Source organism: Montipora foliosa, chromosome 4 (genome assembly GCF_036669935.1).
Source record: "Montipora foliosa isolate CH-2021 chromosome 4, ASM3666993v2, whole genome shotgun sequence".
In the NCBI taxonomy this organism is placed as follows: domain Eukaryota; kingdom Metazoa; phylum Cnidaria; class Anthozoa; order Scleractinia; family Acroporidae; genus Montipora; species Montipora foliosa.
The window spans coordinates 13957324-13971274 of record NC_090872.1 but is presented as its reverse complement, the minus strand read 5'-3'; the positions used below and the strand labels follow the sequence as shown (position 1 = coordinate 13971274).

The 13951-nt window shown below is 39.2% G+C and overlaps 1 protein-coding gene across 7 annotated transcripts in view; it reads right to left on the bottom strand.

Moving 5' to 3' along the window:
* Positions 1–6248: 6248 nt before the first annotated feature.
* The window catches only part of LOC137999011 (uncharacterized), a 17245-nt gene continuing 9542 nt past the window's right edge, over positions 6249–13951 (bottom strand). For 2 of the 7 annotated variants that reach the window (XR_011122869.1, XR_011122871.1), the window contains exons 2-3: positions 8976–9167; positions 6249–6540 (exon numbers count right to left, since the gene is read on the bottom strand). Coding sequence is in view for 1 of the 7 variants with exons in the window: in XM_068844841.1 (XP_068700942.1) it covers positions 6430–6540; positions 8976–9153; positions 11210–11259 (339 nt within the window). In the remaining 6 variants the exon portion in view is untranslated. Of the gene's footprint in view, positions 6541–8975; positions 9168–9323; positions 9343–11209; positions 11316–12430; positions 12446–13951 lie in introns of those variants that run through there. The other 5 variants (XR_011122873.1, XR_011122872.1, XR_011122870.1 and 2 more) reach the window with 5 other exon arrangements.

Here is a 13951-nt window from a genome sequence, read left to right as displayed (position 1 = left end):
GACCTGATTTCCGTAGAGCGTGTTGCTAAACACAATAATAACTGATGCATTCGAATGGAAAAACATCGGGGGTTTGCTTTCAATTAAACTCTTTTTCTCCAGGGGGCCCTGAAATTGATACGATAGTGAATCAATTCTTGTAGGATCGTAGGAGGCCGCCATTTTTATCGATCGCTGTGAAATTTGCTGGTTTTATATCGTAACATTATTATCCAAGCTATTGTAATTTAATATTGTAGTTACTGTGTAATTTGTATTGTTATTTTAGGGTACATTCGGAGAGACTAGCATATTTCTTTGCTACTCTAAAAATCCGAATGGAAATAAAGTTATGTATGTATGTATGTACAGGGGCACCCAACGACCAATTTATTGTAAAATGTATTATTATACCCCAGTTAATGAAAATAAATGTTATTAGTATAAATACACAGGTGATTATACAAAATCGCGCGCTCTCATTGGCTCGCTATCTCGGATTATCAGCCGATAATCACCTCGACGGACAAAATGGCTGCCAGTAGTCGTTTTGCCACTGTAAGTAAAGATGATTTCGCGTTAAAATGTTTTTTTTTTCTCTTTTTTGAAATAATCACCTGTATAGTGATTATCGGTGAATATTCACCGATAATCACTTCGCCTTCGGCGAATAATTGTTAATTAAGGCATTTTCAGATGTTTTTCAGTGTTGCTGGGAAAACATTATCTGTTCCTTTTTCCCAGCAAGACACACAAGAAATTTCCCAGCCAGCTAGATAAAATTGGTTGGTTTCCCAGCCAGCTGATCAAATTTATTTCCCAGCCAGGAATTCTGCGCGCTTTCAAATCCCTCGATCCGAAACGACCGAATAAAAGCGACAAAACCGGGACAAAACAGGTTTTTTCCGCATGCGCAATCACTCTGACCAGCCGTCGTATATTTGTGACTACTCTCTGGGAGAGGGAAGGGGCCCTTTTTTTTGTTTTTTTTTTGTTTTGTTTTTAGTCGTCCTCAGCCTTCAGAGTTTCTACAGCCAGCTCGCGTTGAAATGCCAGAAAAAGTCAGTAATTCCCAGGCAAAACCTCTGTCAATAACAAAATTTCCCAGCCAGCTCATCGAAACACCCTTATTTTTGCCAACCAGCAAGATTCCTCTGGGGAACAGATAATGTGAGGAACAGATTCGTTGGGTGCCCCTGTATGTATGTATGTATGTATGTATGGAGAGATATGGCCCCAGTTTCCCTGAAAATCGCGGCTTTGTAGCTTTCATTACGCCTACATGACCGGCATTCTACTTCAGGCAACTTGAAGCCGCTCGAAGGCGAAATTTTCAACCGATCGCGGAGCGCTTTTACTAACGTTTTTCAGTCAAAAAATAACAATACAGGCATCGGAAAGGATAAAGAAAATGATTTTGGTTCATTGGATGGAATTCCAAGCTTTGAAATCCCTGAAAAGGTAAGATTATTTTTGGAGCCGTAAATTTGCATATAAACTCGCCTCGTATGGTTGTCATTATACAGAACTGTGTTTTCGCTCAAAATATTCGCTTGTTTTCCCTCCAAATCTTACATATTTACCTTAATTACATGTCCAGTGAATTATTTCATCCTCTGGGATGAATTTTCCGTCGAACAATTGGTAATTTAAGTGGTTTTTGGCCAACAGATGTTGATAAGCATGTGAGTCATGTTTGCATGAAAGGCTGCAGTCAGCAAATAGGGGTGAGGAATCTCATACCAACTGAGGCTAAATTACAACTTTACAAGGCAGCCATCCTCCCTCACTTAACGTATTGCCATTTAGCTAGTTTGGCATTTCTGTAGGGCGTCGGATACTCGTAGACTGGAGAGAGTGCAGGAGCGGGGATTGCGTGCAGTTTTTAAGGAGAAAGTGTCTAGTTAACAATAGTTGCTAAAAAAAGCCAAGTTACCATCCTTGCTTAATAGGAGACTACAAGATATATGTATTGTAATGTATAAAGTGAAACATAGTTTGCGCTTGCGGACAATTTGTAATTTGTTCATGACTAATAGTCATTCCTATAATTTACGGCAAACGGATTTCTATCTAACATATAGATTTAGCCAAGCCTAAAAGCGGAGCTCCCCGGCTATTTATTCTTATTGCCTGTAGGGTTAGTAAAAATAAAAGGTTTCGAATTGTCCGCGTTTTGATATTTTCGATTGCTGCTTTAATAACTAAATCATTTTCTTTGCTTTCTTCTATAGAAAAATGCATTGCCTAACTAGTGAATTCCACGGTACATTTTAAGCTAAAAATCGATATCGCATGAATCACGAAGCGATGAGTACGATATCGGTTTTTCGAGTGAAATTTACTTTGGAATTCACCAGTTTGGCAATGAATTTTTCTTGAACCGCATGAGTCTTAAAAGAAAACAAGCGCAACCTCAGCGAGGGAATGGAAAAGAAAAAAAAGCCATTTCAGAGTCAACTGTCAATAGCTAGCGAATAGGAATGACGCTAAACTTTGTCGGTTCAAGGTAAAAAAAAGTACTGTTTTACTGATGTACTTTATTCCACTTTATCTCTGAAAACGAGATCATCCACATTTTGACGTATTTCATTGAAACACGCCAGGTTGGCTTGGAACAAGAATCGGCAAAATACGGCAATGCAACCAAGAAAGGACGAACTTCAAACAAGATCCGCTCCAACACTTAAATAACGTTTATAGTGCTTTAAACAAACTTCTGAAAACACAAGCTAGTCAGATTTCCCCCTGATTTTACGAGAACTCATTGCGATTACGTGTTTATAACATAAAGGCGAAATTTTCTTGTCACTGTCGAGGCACAAAGAAAACAAGTTGGGCAAACGGATTTAAAAAGCACTTGTTCGCTCGCCTTTTAGAGCAAAACAAAAAAAATCATATTTTTCTTTATGTCCAAAAGAGTACAGATAATTGCTATTCAATTCCAGTTCATTCCTGAAAAAAGGAAGAACCGATTAAACCACATTTTAAAAATACGCGTCCACTTAAAAATAACTAACGGTGTAGTACCGAAGGAAAGAATTTGTGGAGTAAATTCTTCCACTAAGTATGAGCTATTACTGGTATTCTGTTTTGTCGTTGTCGTTCTCTTTCGCTCTCCTTTCGTTTCTGTTCTAGACATAGGTCTTCCAGGCATCATGTAACCCTTATCAGAGCTTCTAAAGATATGCCAAAAATTGCAATACGGAGAAAAATAGCAGCTCTAAGCAAATTAAAAATAAACAATCAGATTTAAGTTTATATACCTCCGATGCTTGACTTGAATAACTGCGTAGCCACCAGTGTGGTCCACATCTTCCAAACCGTTTTCCACCTGAACACGAAAAGCGCTGACTGTGTAAAAACTATAGTTGATGTAGTATGGCCGTGTAGCCCGCGTCGAGCCACAGAAAGCACGCGAAAAATGAAGCCTCGTTTAGGTTTAGGTGAGTTAACCTGGGTTGAGCCTGCAATCCAATCGAAAGCCAGTACCTGGTCAACGGTCAACTAAAAAAACCTGCTGACCTCGGTGAGCTCTAAGCTTGAACCCGGGATATGGTCACGTGATACTGGTCAGCGGATACCTTGTTTTGACAGGTGTTAATTGATCAAAACATGGATGTCCAATATCAAAGAGGATTCTAGCATGCTACTGGTCACATTGGAATACATGGAGGGGTACGTGCTTACGTACGAAAGGTCGATGACGTCATGGCTTAGAAATCAAGATTTCTCGCATCTATGGGTTACCATATTTTTTTATCAATGGTGCTCCGCGCGCATTTTAGGATGTATTTCTGCCGTACTTTGCATGAAAATAGCGTGAAGTCACCAAATTTGAGGTTTTGATAACAACGTGAGCATAAAAATGTGAGCATTTCATTCTCTATTTTTGCCCTGAAACCGCTCGTACCAATTAATTTTGGGATACTTCCCCAAATTGTGCAACGCGAACGAGATGGAATAGTGGTGAAGCACTCACTTACGATATTGCAAGGCGACGTTTTCGTCGACGTCGCCGTCTTAGAAATTAAAGTTCGCATTATGACATGGAAGACGGGAAATGAACCCAGGGGCCCGTTTCTCGAAGTCCCGAAATTTTACGGGGCATTTTCGGGTGTCACAATTCCCTTTGTATCTCAAGAACGGAGAGGATTTATGTCGTCAAACTTCATAGTCAGGTTTCTTATTGTTACCTTAAAAACGTGTTAATAGATCGGCTTTCCAAAACAAGCGGTTGGCAGTTTCACAAATGGCTTTTCGGGACTTTCGAAAAACGGGCCCTGGGAACACTGATGGTGAGTGAGAGATCTCACCACGGAGTCAAGCCTGTGCCCCCAAATTCGATTGTACGCATTATATCTGTGGGTAATGAAACGGTGACGAGTGAAATTAGGGAATAATTTCACGCACGTTTTGCTCAAAATCAGATCTGATTTTGGACAGAACACAAGTGAAATTATTCCCTAATTTCACGAGTATATCATTTCATCAACTATTAATATCATGGGTGACAAATTACGTTTTTTCAAAGCTGAACGCCATTTTGGCACTATAGTAAAAGTTGCCATGGCAACGTTGTAATTTCACATTAACGCTGAAATTTCGGGCTAAAATTAAGGCTTAATTTGTCACCCATGTTTTAGACAGCAAATGCTATTGGAAATGAATCACAACTTAAAACTCCAAAGATAATACGTATATAAGTATTTAGGCAAGCCAAAAAGCGTTCTCGGCACGAGAGCTTCGGATCGACCCAAGGCTCTAGGAAACTCTATGTAGGAGAACATGCCCCAGAAATTGGGTATTTGAACCTTACTGCGCCTGCCCAATCCTCGTGCTTAGAGACGCTTTTGATTGTTTTTCGCGAAAACCAATGAGAAGACACTGTTTCAGGGTTCCCCAGAGCTCCCCTGACCCTTAAGGTGCGTTCGATTGACCGCATTCCGGAATAGGAATACATGAAATAGAATTTAAAATCCTTCGTTTTTAAGGAGATTCACATTAAAATTGTCAAACACCGGCTAAAATGCTATTTTAAACCTATCTTTATCATCCAGCGTTGCTTCCAAATATATGGAATAATTGTGTAAGGGGGAAATTTACTGTGAATCGCTGATCAACTTGAGCATAGTGACGCGATCCTCACTGCAGAAAGTGTGCGATTCTCCTCAGAGCTTGCCATATAAAGGTCCTTCCAATTCGGCTGAATGGCGGAGTTGGTTCAGTGGCCTAGTGGTAAGGCATCTGACCGGTAACCAGGAGACCTGGGTTCGATTCCCGGCTGAACACATTTTCACTCATTTCCTTTGTTCTAATTAATACTTGTCAGAAATCACTGTGAATCGCCTTCCGAAGGGAATAGGTTGCTGATCCAAAGGTAAATGAGGCAGTTAGTTGTTGTTATTTCCCCGCTCAAACTTACACAATTATCAGTAAGTAAGTATATATATATATAATCAGTAAGTAATTTAGATTTTCCGTTGTAGGGTGCTCGATGTAATTTATAGAGCGATAAATAGTAAACAGATAAGGACAAAACATTGGTTCTCTTCGGGCCTGTTTCGTGAGGCGAACCTCACTCTTCAGCAGTTCATTAAGACTGACATCACTGCATTTACATAGGTATTTATATGGGTTATTGACCAAGCGTGAGGTCAAGATGGCTGGATATGGCCAAGTTCTTTTTTTGCGTGTTTATGGACCTAGACGAAGTCGAGGTCCATAAACACGCAAAAAAAGAACGAGGCCAATATCCAGCCATCTTGATCGAACAAGCTTGGTCAATAAAGGATTTATTATATGACTTAAAACACCAAAAAAATGATCTTTGATCTTGCGGGACCAAGAGAGAAATCCTGAGCGGGCAAGATAGCTCCATCTTACCCGCTCGAGTACCCAATCACAGGGCGTGATTTGCTTCATCTCGCCCACTCACGGAGCTAGTCATATAATAAAGTAGCTTATTGACTTCCACGCTGTAGTGCTTTCCCTCTGTGTCTGCACTACGATACTAGTTCGTTCCTTTTGTTCAGTGTGTAGCGATATCATTTCGTGAACTTCGCGTCTGTTCTGCTTGTAACCAGTCAATGTTATTACATGGATTACGAGGAGGGAAATGAAAATGGGGCTGCAATTTTCTTGAGTGCGCAGCTATTGCAACGTCTCCTGGGCTTGGCTCAGAAAATACTGGACCAAAACAATCAACCAATCAACAATGGACCCTAAAAACAGAGCTGCGTCCTAAAGGGAACCAATGAAATTAGAGGTTGTGCGTCCTTTTTTTGCTGATTTATTTATTAAGTTTGTGTTAATTTAGCGTAGCATGTGTTGTTTAACATGATGCAACAGATAATGAGCAAACAAAACATCGGGTGGCTAATGAACCAGTCCATTTAACGAAATCTGAACAGTTTCTCTCACTGAAAGAAAGCCAACAATCTTCTCCAGTCAATCGTTATCGGTATCCTGGGCTGCTAGTCCGGCGGTCGGTTTTGGTTTTGTTGGGGCAATAGTGCAGTATTTTTTCTTCATTTGAATGCAGACTTGACCCAGGTTAAACTGAAAAAAAAAATACCATCATGAATAAGGAGTCTCAAATGAAATTTCTTTTTCCTTTTAAGTTCAGATTGTTGCCGCAATAATTAACAATTATTGGACGAGGTTGAGCAAAATATACAAATCACGATATTTTGCGATAACCGAGGTCAATAATTGTTTTATCATTCGATCACCGAGTTTGTTTTTGTTTCCGGGAAGCCGTAAGCGCGCTGCCTTGAAGAGTCGAGTAATGGCACCAATCAAATGGTTTCCTTCTCAGCATAATTATATTTGTAGACTTCAAATTGTACTTGCAGTCAAACGTTCAATAACACTAGGCTTCAACAAAGCTGAAGAATTTCACAGTTTTCAAAGCGTATCCCGACAAGTGAAGCTTTGGTGTAAAGCTCGCCATTCTTTTTTCTGGCTACAGCATAAAATCTCTTCAGTACATATGCATTCGCCAACTTGTCCTTCGCGTCGATGACACGAGTGACTCTTCGTCTACCTTTCTTTCCTTGAGATACTCTCGAAATACGTTGAGTGCAACTTTTGTTCCTTTCTTAGTATTCTCACTGTTCTTTCGATCAACTAAAGACGTCGAATCATTCTTTGACAGCTCGGGGAGCCGATCCGCCATTTTCTCACAAGAGCATGATGTCAATTGCGCATGAGCAGAATATTATTTGCAGCAAAACACTTATTTGTAGGCAGTTATTTGCAGGGCACGTGGTGGGCTCTCGGCCAATGAAAAGGAAGGACGGCAAAATACATCGAATGATAAGTATCATTATCATTCGATTTATTTTGTCCTTCCTTTTCATTGGCCGAGAGCCCACCACGTGACCTGCAAATAACGGCCTACAAATAAGTGTTTTGCTGCAAATAATATTCTGCTCATGCGCAATTGAAATCACGCTCTTAGTTGATCTAAAGAACAGTGAGAATACAAAGAAAGGAACAAAATTTCAACGTATTTCGAAAGTATCTCAAGGAAAGAAAGGTAGACGAAGAGTCACTCGTGTCATCGACGCCAAGGACAAGTTGGCGAATGCACATGTACTGAAGAGATTTTATACTGAAGCCAGAAAAAAGAGTGGCGAGCTTTACACCAAAGCTTCACTTGTCGGGATACGCTTTGAAAACTGACGAAATTCTTCAGCTTTGTTGAAGCCTAGTGTTATTGAACGTTTGACTGTAAGTACAATTTGAAGTCTACAAATATAATTATGCTGAGAAGGAAACCAATTGATTGGTGCCATTACTCGACTCTGCAAGGCAGTGCGGGCTTACGGCATCTCTGAAACAAAAACAAAAAACAAACTCGGTGATCGAATGATAAAACAATTATTGACCTCCGTTATCGCAAAATATCGTGATTTGTCAGTATCTCGCAGATCAATTATTTGCCTCAGCCTTCGGCTTCGGCAAATAATTGATGTGCTCGTCACTGACAAATCACGATATTTTGCTCAACCTCGTCCAATACTTGTTAATTATTCACCCTCGGATTTTCAGAGTAGCTAATAGCTAATATCTCCGAACATTATTGAACAGAACAACTTGAATCCCAACAAGTGCAGCCAGGAAATTGAACCAGGGACTACTTGGAACAAATTCAACCAGTGGCCAGAACGTGTCTTGAACCCGGGATCTCCGGATCTCAAGGCAAGCGCCCTAACCACTGGGCTTCAATGTCTCCTGACTCTCAACGTGCGTATGTTCCTAGTATGGTCCTAAAATTCTTTGGATTCATCTCAGCCTGAACTTTCTTAAAGAGTTCATTTGGAATTGCTCAAATACTTAGAAAAGTTTTTGGAAATTGACAGTGCCACCAAAAGGCGTTGGTAGATTAGGTGACAGTCAGTAAGTGAATCTAGCCATAACACAAAGACGGCGCTACTTGCAGCTTCTGATTCGCTTTCTGTCTCAGAAAAGCGCTTGAGAATTCACAGCGTCACGTTACTTCCCAGGTTCTGAACAGCTGGTATCTTTATCCCATCACCAGCAAAAGACGCTGAACGACAAAACAAAATAATAACAAAAAGGCGATAACAAGGGGTAATGTCATGACTCCTGTTTTGAAAAACACCTTTTGGCGACGCCCCGACATTAAGCACCCTTTTAAAAACCTGACAAATCGTTTTATTTTCTTTGAAAATATTTGAAGGGCGTATATCACGCCACTGCAGTTCATATTGTGTAATCAGTTTACCAATTTCTCGTCCCCATTCGCTATGCAACCTAACTTTAACCCAGAAATTACTTTTAAACGATACAACTCAAAGATTTATGAGCAAAAAAACGTTCCCTCAATGTTTTAAATAGTTATTTCTTCGTTTCACTTGATTTTGCTGCTAGTTTCCAGTCGATGAATTTGGCTATATTTCCTGACACAGCTGCTCCTTTCAATCATTCGATACTCGGGAGTTTTCTCATCCCGAATTTATTCTCACCTTCCTCAGTTTCTTCCTCGTCGTTTTCTTCAAGGTTCCTTTCCAATGTTTCATTTTAACACAGCTGTTAGCTAAACGGTTGACAGTTTGATATGCTCCTATGGGCACTGTAGTGACGAAACACTCAGCAATTGCAAAAAGCGACAGTAAAACAGCAAGAACCAGGACCGTTTTCATACTGCAACAACAAAACTATGAAAAAATATTAGATTTCGCTAGCAATTTCAGCCAGAGAGATTGCTAGTCAAGTGCGACTAAGCTCTTTCTTTGAAGCAAATTAAGCGCAATGTTTACGAAAGTGTCAAAAGGCAAGACTTTATAGTGGAAGTCAATAGCTGTGACGCTAACCTTAGGAACTTTGAATTAGTTTGCTTGAGTTCCCGAGAGCGTTTTTCTATTATATTTTATTTGCTTCAAAGTTACTACAGGAAGGCCATTGACGTTTTTGTTTCCGGCTGCATTAAGGTTCAGTTTACTCTGACTCGTTAAATTACTGCTATCATTTATTTAATTAAAGCAAAGAGATTCTACGCTGAAAAGTTGAATTATTGACCTGCTTAAAGGCCAATTTTGTCTCACAGTTACCCTTGTCTTGATATCGAAAATTAAAATAAAGATACGGTCCAGCCTCTGAAATTACAAACGATATAACAAGTTTTTAGAATCTCGTAGTTTATAATGAACTTCTCATCTTCACAAGAAAAACATAGAAAAGAAAAACGAAAAGTAGTCGTTGCCGTATCTGATGCTTGTTTCAGAAATGAAGCAATAGCATGGCAGGCGAGTCACGAGATGCGAAGGTTTGGAAATCTTCCGTGTCTGGAGATCTCATAAGCAGGTCTTGTATACGATAAGTGATTTAGTTCTACTATACGAAGCTGAATCTGGAGAGAAATTTGGACGTAGTTACACGAAGATGCTGGGAATGGCACTGGCTGAAAGTTCACTGGAGCCTGCTTAACAAAAATGAGGAAATCTACATATAGTGACATCTCCCCAGTTTCGGAAGGGAAGCATAACAAATGTGGCTTACACACCATGCGAACTACTTTTGGCACTAAGGACTTTTAGCAAACAAGACAATCGGGCTATGAGCAAATACACCAATCGTTCTTGGGGGTTGGGCGAGCCATGACTTTTTTACGCTTTTAGGGGCGCTTTTGGTCTTTTTCAAGTTATCTTCATGCAGGAGAAAGGAGCCGTAAAATATCTACTTTAGTTGACACAAATTTCCTAATATCGTTAAGGCGTGTAACTATCAATGCAAACAAAAAGCCACTTTGACAGTTTAAATTTCCACCGGTTTGTGAATACTGGAGCTCAAGTGACTCAGTGTAAAAATCGAGGAATAAAAAATAATCAGCTTCATTCCACTCATAATAATAACATCTTATTTCCGTTTATGGAAAGCTTTTATGTACGGGGCACTGAGGAAAGTGACCCTTCTACAAATATTTGACTCATCTGCCGAGAGGAATTGCCGCCCCTGTAACCTAAATTTATGAACATTCTTGCCTGCAATGAATTTAGTTATTTCATTTTTTGACAGGACTCCCATTGATAAGACTTTGCTTCTTTGGGCAGGAAGAATGAACAAGTAGGCCCATGATTTGTAAAACCCTCAATACAAAGCGAAGGCGAACAGACACAAATGACTGCATTAATCCTTTACTATATACTAAAAGGACAACGTATGATTTGTATCCCAATAGCAATTTTCTTCATTTGCTACATCATGAAAGATAATTCCTTCTTCGTCTAAAATTGTTGAGAAAGTGTTTTTGAGTAATACAAGGCACTGAAACGTTTCACCTCGGTACCTGACAGGTTTATCTTGTAGTGGACCAAGCACAGTGTAAGAATCATTTGGGGCAAACAAGAGCAGTGCTTTGTAAAACATTGCTTGTATAAGTTCAAGAGTATAATTAACAAAAGGAAAACCGTAAAAAAATGAGAAGTATCTAGTTCACCCACGCTATCGTAACCATCTCCTAATTAGTGAATCAGGTCTGTCAACTTTATTCAAATGAAAATGGTAGTCCAAAACATAGAAAAAAATCTTTAAAATTAAACTCATAATGAATTAGTAGGACAATTATGAAAAAGAAGCTATACATTAAAAATCATACAATAAAATAGGAAAAAGCTAAGAAAGCCTAACTATGTCTCCTTATAATTTTTTTTAATAATTTGCTAATGTAAGGAAGAGCATAACAGATTTTGGTAACTCTTACGTTGAATGGTTTTCCTTCTTCTGTTTGTCATTTAGATAGATTGTGGGCATACTAAGTTCATGGAGCGGTACTCTGTAACGAATGTCCCTATAGTCGTTGGTTTACCACTATAGTCTGCAGTTTACCACTACTACAAGTCCTATCACGTTTTTAAAGTCAATCTAGTGTCCACGCGAACGTGACTCGAACCCTCGTTTCTTGATTACTGCATAAATAATATTTGTCTCAAGGTTTGACGCTGGTAAGTTAATGTTTTATTTGAAGTTCCATTCTTTTATTTATAGATTTAGTTAAAAAACGGATGGCATTTGGCTTTCACTTATCAATGACACTTCAGCCGTCAAAAACGCAATATACTTGTTCAATACCGTAGGTTATATTCTTTATTCAGGAAGAGATGTTTTTCAAGGCTTATTCACTGTATTTTGTGCCATTTCACCAATAACAGTTCGTGCTTCGATCTTCATAACAACAACATAAAGACTGGAATGTTGTAGGCAACTGAGAGAGGGGCAACTATGTCAGAGTAAGTGAGTTCAGAGGGATCGAAGATGGCTTTGTTGGTCACTGAACCTACCGACAAAGGTAAGCGTTTTAATCCCATCCAAACTGAAATTTCTCAAACTCTCAATTTAACAGATTCCGTAATTCCTGAAAGTGTTAATGAGGTTTAATTACTGAGCCCATCGCTGAACGAACGCTTAATTTCGGATTCTTCCAAAATGTCATAGATATTCAATATCCTCAGAGGTCGGTCGTGGGCGGCAAGTCTTAAGGTAACAAAAGTACACAAATGTCATCGCGATATGATTGCCACATTTTTCCTACAAATTGACTCGAATATACTATTTTGAATCTTGAGTTTTACACAATTCAAAACCCACCAATTGGACGAAAGAATTAAGCAGTCTGCTCTGCAGAAATCAGTTAAAGTGACCTGATTGCTGTTTATTCTCTTTTCAGGACGTTTCCTATGGCTCTTTGCAATGAAGGAGCAACAATCCTCTACCATACTGGCGCGGCGCGCGTAACTCAAGAACCTAAGCTATAGTCCTGAAGAAAGTATTCCGCTACCAACAGGATTCAGATGTTATTGAAAACGGCATCAAAGGTGAGCTTAACTTCTGTAAACGCAGTTCTCTTCATTTTAGCGTTAAAGGACTAAACTAATTAATTTTTGCGGAATAATTCTGCTTATGGTAAAAAAACATGTGCACATACCATTTGAACTCTTTCATTCCCAAGATCGAAACGTTAATTCTCATAACTAGTATCATATATTTCTCTCTTGGGTGGTCGCATTAAAATATGGTGTTATATCAAGATCACACCACTTAATTAAACTGAGAATTATCTTCATTTTCAATCCCTGTCTGACTGACATTTCATTGAAATTGTGAGGAGAATTTACAACATAATCACTACTGGGAGTCAATGGAATAGAGAATACAAACAAACACCTGACACTGTAGCCGGAAATTAAGGGTACACTGCGTCTTACAAAACTTCACCGTCACTTAGAAATGGTGAAGACCCCTAATTGGGTGACAGGGACTGCTAACGGCACCTGCCGTGACGTGCATAAGTTTCTCTCTCGGATAAAACGATTCGTGGGCATTTTAATGTTATAAATATGTAGATCTTACTGAAATAAAAATTTTCATAAAAGTCAAATAAAAAAAAAAAAAGAGGACAATTTAAAGGCAGACGTAGCGAGAAGTTTGATGATTTTTTTTTTATGTTTGTAAGGGGGGTGGGGGTGGGGGTGGGGGCGGGGTAGGCAAAGCGCAATATCATAGCTCTTAAATTTTGCTAGAAAATGGATGAGGGCGAGCCACTTCATTCTACCAATTAAAACAAACAAACAAAACAAAAGTGATTTATGACAAAGTGACAGGATTTGTAAGGTATAAGAGAGAGTATCGGGTACTCCATAAATTGAAGGAAGATATTTATTCACTGATCACAGTTAAAAGCACAGCTGCATGGCTTTTAAGATGGCACGGAGTTAACGATGGATGGAGGTGTTACACCCTCAGCATTTACTTAGAAGTTGTGTCAAGCTTTGATGTTTCACTTCCATCGTCGATTGCAGGGGGAACACCGATTCGGAAGTGTCCCAGAAACTCAGTCGCACCAGTCATTGGCCATGGAAAATGGGATTACAAGGCGAAACTTTGGCCTTGAAATCCTTGAACATAGTTAACCAAGGAAAAATAATGTAATTCTTCAGCATGCTCAACTGAGGAAAGATAGAAAGTGGCGCTCATCGCCTCTGTGTAGTGCCGACAAAACTTCACATTGAGAATTTCTTGTTTGACTACTCCTAATCAATTAATTAACAGAGAAGTAGATGAGCTAATAAACAGCTACTGTTTATCGATAGGAATTTAAGATAAATATCCATTTCCTCCACTGACTTTAAGTTGAATAAATACTGCATAATTAACTGCCAAATAAGGCCAATGAGATGTCGAAACAGTTTCATTTTTCTTGGTTCATTGATTACTCTCTAATCACCTCCGAGACAATCAATCAGAAAAGCGCGAAAAGCGCTGTTCATTTAGGATGAATACTAATTAACAACTTAGACACTTTTGAGAAAAAGGATGAGCAGAAAGACATATTTTCCTACATTAGTAGATGCGTTTAAAAGCATTAGACTAAGTTCACACCTGTTAGAGGCTAGGCAAGGGGATAAAAACAATCGTTTCTTTAATTTAGCTTTCAATGTTGAAGTGG